Source organism: Lactuca serriola, chromosome 6 (genome assembly GCF_051521515.1).
Source record: "Lactuca serriola cultivar US96UC23 chromosome 6, Lser_US96UC23_V15, whole genome shotgun sequence".
Classification (NCBI taxonomy): domain Eukaryota; kingdom Viridiplantae; phylum Streptophyta; class Magnoliopsida; order Asterales; family Asteraceae; genus Lactuca; species Lactuca serriola.
This window is the reverse complement of record NC_136413.1, coordinates 195,553,717-195,558,986: the sequence shown is the minus strand read 5'-3', so window position 1 is coordinate 195,558,986 and position 5,270 is coordinate 195,553,717. Positions and strand designations below refer to the sequence as shown.

The following is a 5,270-nucleotide window of genomic DNA, read 5'->3' as shown; positions in this document are numbered from 1 at the left end:
ATTGTAATGAGATTTATTATTTAAATCTGTAAAATTGTGGATATCATTAATATCTAAAAAGTAATAATATTTCAATGGTAAATTTTTGCTGATAAATTTATCAATAAATTCACAAGGAACTATAAATAATTGTTTTAGAACGGTTAAAAGGTTTATAAAAGTTTATAATTTCATAAAAAGTTGTTGTTTGCTAATATTTATATTGAAGTTGTAATGAACATTTGTAACAATGCTGAAAAATACACATTCAAACGAAATAATAGAGTAAAAGATGATTAAAATTTAAATTCATATGAGTTGAAACCCAAAAGGTAAATAGATGAACATTTCATAAAACCCAAAATGTATTTAAATGGTCAAAATTCTAACCCAAAACCCGAATAGTATGAAACAAAATAATCAAAAACCAAACCCGAAAACCAAATAGTATGTAAACATAATATGAAATCAACCATACTCAAATCACCCAACTACTTATATAAAATCATGAAAATCATATATTGTTTTTCTTTCTTTGGAATTAATAGTTTTGATTTGTCTTCTCTAAAAGTATGATATGTCATTGATGTTAATGATCGTTTGGTTGAGGACATTGTTTCCAGATTATCAACATCGTAAACATCTTCCAAGTTGTGTTTTAATTTTTCATGTCTAGACACTTTTTTAAAAAATGTCCAATAAGTTAGTGGACTTGTTGCAATACTTTTATCAAGATTCGAAGCGGGTGTAACGTTATCACCAATATACAAAACTGCATCCTAAATATAGAAAATAAATTCATATGTCAATCTAAAAGTTAATAATATTTTAAAGTATTTAAAATATTAGATTTAGTTATATTATATTTAAAACCATTAAATTTAATGTGTCTTGACATCCGAATTTCGCCGATAAAACGTTAAACGAATCGGATTATGGTGCCTATATTTGTAGTATATAGAAATATGTTATTTGATCAACTAAAATATAAAAAACGAATCTAATAAGTGTAGTGTTTGTAGTATGTTTCATAAAAGAATGTTACATGTTCGATGTTAATTTTTTTTTTTCCAATTCAACAGTGATTTTATTATCAACATTGAAGTTTGAGATTGGATAACCATAAACATTGTTATTCAAATTATAATAGCCAACTTTTTATCCAAAAGTAATTTCAAAGCAGACAGATAAATCTTTATATTACCCTCCTAAAAATGAAAAAATTAACGGTTATAAAAATAAATAGACAAAAAGTAAAAATTAGTTTGATGTAAATAAAGTTAATATTGATAACTTCATTAAACTTTTGAAGCAACTCTTGTGTGTTTTTTTCTAGAAGTTTCTTTACATCACGATCAAATAACGTAAGTGACACCACGCCAGTAAAGTCTTGTACTATAATGGTGATTTTGAAACTAAAATCATTGATATAAACAAATTCAATAATATAAAATTAGAAAATTTAATCGAAGATTATAATAATATGTATAAAAGAGTTATTGAAAACCTCGGAACAACAGATACGTCTTTGATCATGCAAGTTAAAGTGTAACAATAAAAAATTTATTTATCCCGCTTTTGGTCCGTTCCACTAGCTTTGCCATCGTTAATTAAAACGACTTTTATGGCTTTCTCTTGACAAACACATGTCAACACATTAAAAAATCGATATAAAGGGTATAATTTTATTTATGTAACTAAATTAATGAAACTAATATGCTTAAAGTCGATTGATTAATTTTTTTTCATTACCTCTCAACAAGAACACATTAATAACAAATAATAAGAACATAGTAAATGCAAGAAATTGAAGAAGGATAAGGAGAACAAACTAAAGTAAAAGCTTGGAAAAAAGAATTGGAGAAGAAGATTGCTCAAGAACACTGTAAATGATAGGAGTCAATTCAAAATCGTAAGAAAAACCACTTCAGTGTAATCGTATATATAGGGTGTTTTTGAATAAGGAAATCATTATCTTCTAAAAAAGTTAGGAACTTAAGATATCATTTTGGAGATTTTCGGCTATTCATCTGGAAAAAGATATCAACTATATTAATTCAAAACTTCAAATTAATTGGCTTTCTTATTTAATCTGTTTTAGAATTCAAACAATTACTCAAATTGATTCATTTTATGTGGGATATATTGAGATATAAATTATGAATAATATTGACTTAATTTTGACTCTTAAATATTTTACTGATTTAATGAGATTAGATTAGATTTATAGTTTAATAACTTAATTATTGACATGTTTGTTTAATGAGTTTCAAAAAATAATAAATAAATAATAAAATATAAACGGGTTTGAATTTGGAAATCAAAAGCTATAAATAAGGGAGTTGAATTAGGAACAATATTAATTAGAGAAACTGATATAATGTATATAAATAGAATGATATGTTTCAGTTGATAAAATAATTACTGAATTTAAAGATTCTATAATTATTACAAATTCTATAATTAAATGTAATTGTGTTTAAATTTTATTTGGGGAAGATGATGTCAGCAATTTGATCTAAGGGTGGAAAACATAAAATTAAAACACAATCAAGAGCCCTGATTGCTTCATTGGTGAATTAAGGGTTCTCCTTTAATAATATTTAGAGATTCAGAAGCATCACATAAACCTCGACACATCCTAAACGTCATCTTCTAAAATTAAAATTTCCATTCTATACCCGTATAAATATATAATGAGCAAATTACATGAATGGTCCCTATAGTTTAGGGTAATTTGCATGTTTGGTCCCTAACTTATCTTTTTAACTCGGAAGATCCCTATTGTTTGTTTTTGTTACGCGCTTGATCCCTGTCTTACCTAAAAAGACTATTTTTCCCTTGATTTTTTAAATATTTAAATAAACACATCCGTAACCCCACCCCTTTGCCTTACCTTACCTACCCCTCAATTTAGGTAAGACATGGACCAAACACATAACAAAAACAAACAGTATGGACCAAGCGTGTAACAAAAACAAATAGTAGGACCTCTCGAGTTAAAAAAAAATAAGTTAGGGACCAAACATATAAATTACCCCAAACCATAGGGACCATTTGTGTAATTTACTCATATATAATTGATAGCTTTTATTATATAACTAAAAAAGTCTTTAAAAATATAATAACCAATCATATATTTTGCTATAAAAGTAGTAAGCATTGTGGTCTTCAACATAACAATATCAATGGTTTGTCGCAAGACGTCAAGTTTTTAGATTGAAAAAACGTCAAAACAACGTGTTTCAGATTATCTCTTTGGACCAATCCCATATTTTATTCATATTTGTAACCCTAGGCATACCTGAAAGTGTAGGTGTAAAGAAATAAAAAGGGAAAATTAGGTTTGATTCGGGAAAAAAAAGTTAAAAACTAAAAAAAGCAAACGGTTGGTGAACACCTTCAACTGCTCTCTCTTCCGAGTCTCCGCTATCCCAACCAATTGACCACTTCTGTTTACCAAAGAAATTCCAAAATATATCACAAATAATTTTATCACAACTTATAAATCAGGTTTCTCTCGTTGGTGCTCAAGACCTCTACAGCATTCTTGTGTGACTAAACCAGATACTTGAAACTTCTGTACTCCATTACGTGACTGACCTTCTGTAATTCTGTAAAGTGTTTCAGATATTGTGGTTATCTTGATCGACTTACCAATGATGTCCACCATCTTCGTCAAGCAACTGGTTTTTGCTGTAATGATGGTGTGTAGCTCTCTTTATGGCTTCCGATTAGGTACAATTTGAGAATACGTTTTTCAATAAATAGTTTGAGAGTTTGCTAGCTGGAGTTGAAGGTAAAACTACTTGATCGTGAGCATATCAATTTTGCTGTAAAACAACACGGGGTTAAAAAAATAAGGGAACGTTTTTCTTGTAAATTATAGTGTTCTTCTTGTAATTTTACAATAAGGACTGTTAGTTTAGGTTGAAATTAATCTATGATAGAACTAATGCATGTACTTTAATGTTTTGATCTCTGTACAGGGAAAGCACAAACAGGGATATCAGGAACCGGGATCGGATATTTACCTCAGCCTGGCGGTGGTGGTGGGTTTGGGAATGGTGGAGGTGGAATCGGAGGAAGTGGAGGAATTGGTGGTGGAGTTCTTGCTAAAGCACTTGTGTGCCTCACTGATAAGGTATTGGTCTTAAACATGCAACAAAGTCTATATATGTATTATACAAATTGTCAATGAAAAAGGTTTGATTTTAATAATGAATATGTATAATAATATTCTTTGCTAAGACTTCCACTAATTAATCATATATTCTTTTAACAACAGATTTATCGTGGTTGTGGGGAGTCTTATAGGCTAACTGAGAGCGGAGAATTGAATGTCCCACCTGAATATACAAATCAATTCTGTGGTGGCCCATGCTTTAAGGAAACAAATCTTGTCCTCAACTGCATGAATGATGCGTTGTCAAGCTTCCTTTTTTACAATCGTGCTACGGTGAGGGATGTGAAAGACACTATATTGTCCGGATGTAGCTCTGGTCCTAGCCGAGGTAATTAAGAAGACATAAATGAAAGGCTTATATTTACAATACAACTAAATGAAAAAAGAAGATATTTTTAGTTACTTATCTCTATGACTGATTTCACAGAAGTAAATGTAAATATATTTTAGAGTAACTCTGTAGTGAGTTTGATTTGGTCTTATTTTGGTTTGTAGGTGACTTCAATGTGGCAGAGCACATTCAAGCATATGGAAGCAATTCATACAAGTTTTCTTACTCTTTTTTACTTTGGCTTGTATCTTTCATTTCTATTTCTATTATATTGTCTTGATGTTTACCTTAATTTTACTCCTTTCGTCCATTGTGTGCCTCAAATTTCTAGTGTTTTAACATTATGGTGGTTTTCTATGTTTTGTATGGAAGTTATCATAATAGCTTTGAGTTAATACCACATTACCTGATTATATATATATATATATATATATATATATATATATATATATATATATATATATATATATATATATATATATATATATATAGGATAACCGCGCGATGCAGCAACATATAATTTCTTTCGATGAATTGTTTGCCGGTGGTGAATATTTTCCAAACAAATAGTTTTTGGGTGCCGTATTAATACATTTGACAGGTACATGCATGGACAAATCTAGCATATACCAAAGTGGGTCCTAGGAACCATCTAAAAGTTTAATTTCATTTAACATTTATATAGGAAAAGTTTCCATGACCTATCATGGAAAAGAATTATGAATTATTTTTTAGTTTTTGACAAAATAAGAAACTGATAAATAAAATAATAAA

The 5,270-nt window shown here is 28.9% G+C and overlaps 1 protein-coding gene across 1 annotated transcript; it reads left to right on the top strand.

The window, feature by feature from the left end:
* The first annotated feature begins 3,488 nt into the window (after positions 1 to 3,488).
* LOC145059368 (uncharacterized) lies at positions 3,489 to 4,896 on the top strand. Its single transcript, XM_079007223.1, has 4 exons — positions 3,489 to 3,717; positions 3,969 to 4,123; positions 4,268 to 4,493; positions 4,661 to 4,896. The coding sequence occupies exons 1-4, from the start codon at positions 3,639 to 3,641 to the stop codon at positions 4,774 to 4,776; spliced, it is 576 nt and encodes a 191-aa protein (XP_078863349.1). The 5' UTR covers positions 3,489 to 3,638; the 3' UTR covers positions 4,777 to 4,896.
* Positions 4,897 to 5,270: the final 374 nt, after the last annotated feature.

Coding starts and splice junctions, on each gene's coding strand:
- LOC145059368 (XM_079007223.1), top strand. CDS start 3,639: ATGATGTCCACCATCTTCGTCAAGCAACTGGTTTTTGCTGTAATGATG. Junction 3,718..3,968: donor TCTTTATGGCTTCCGATTAG/GTACAATTTGAG, acceptor ATCTCTGTACAG/GGAAAGCACAAACAGGGATA. Junction 4,124..4,267: donor TTGTGTGCCTCACTGATAAG/GTATTGGTCTTA, acceptor TTTTAACAACAG/ATTTATCGTGGTTGTGGGGA.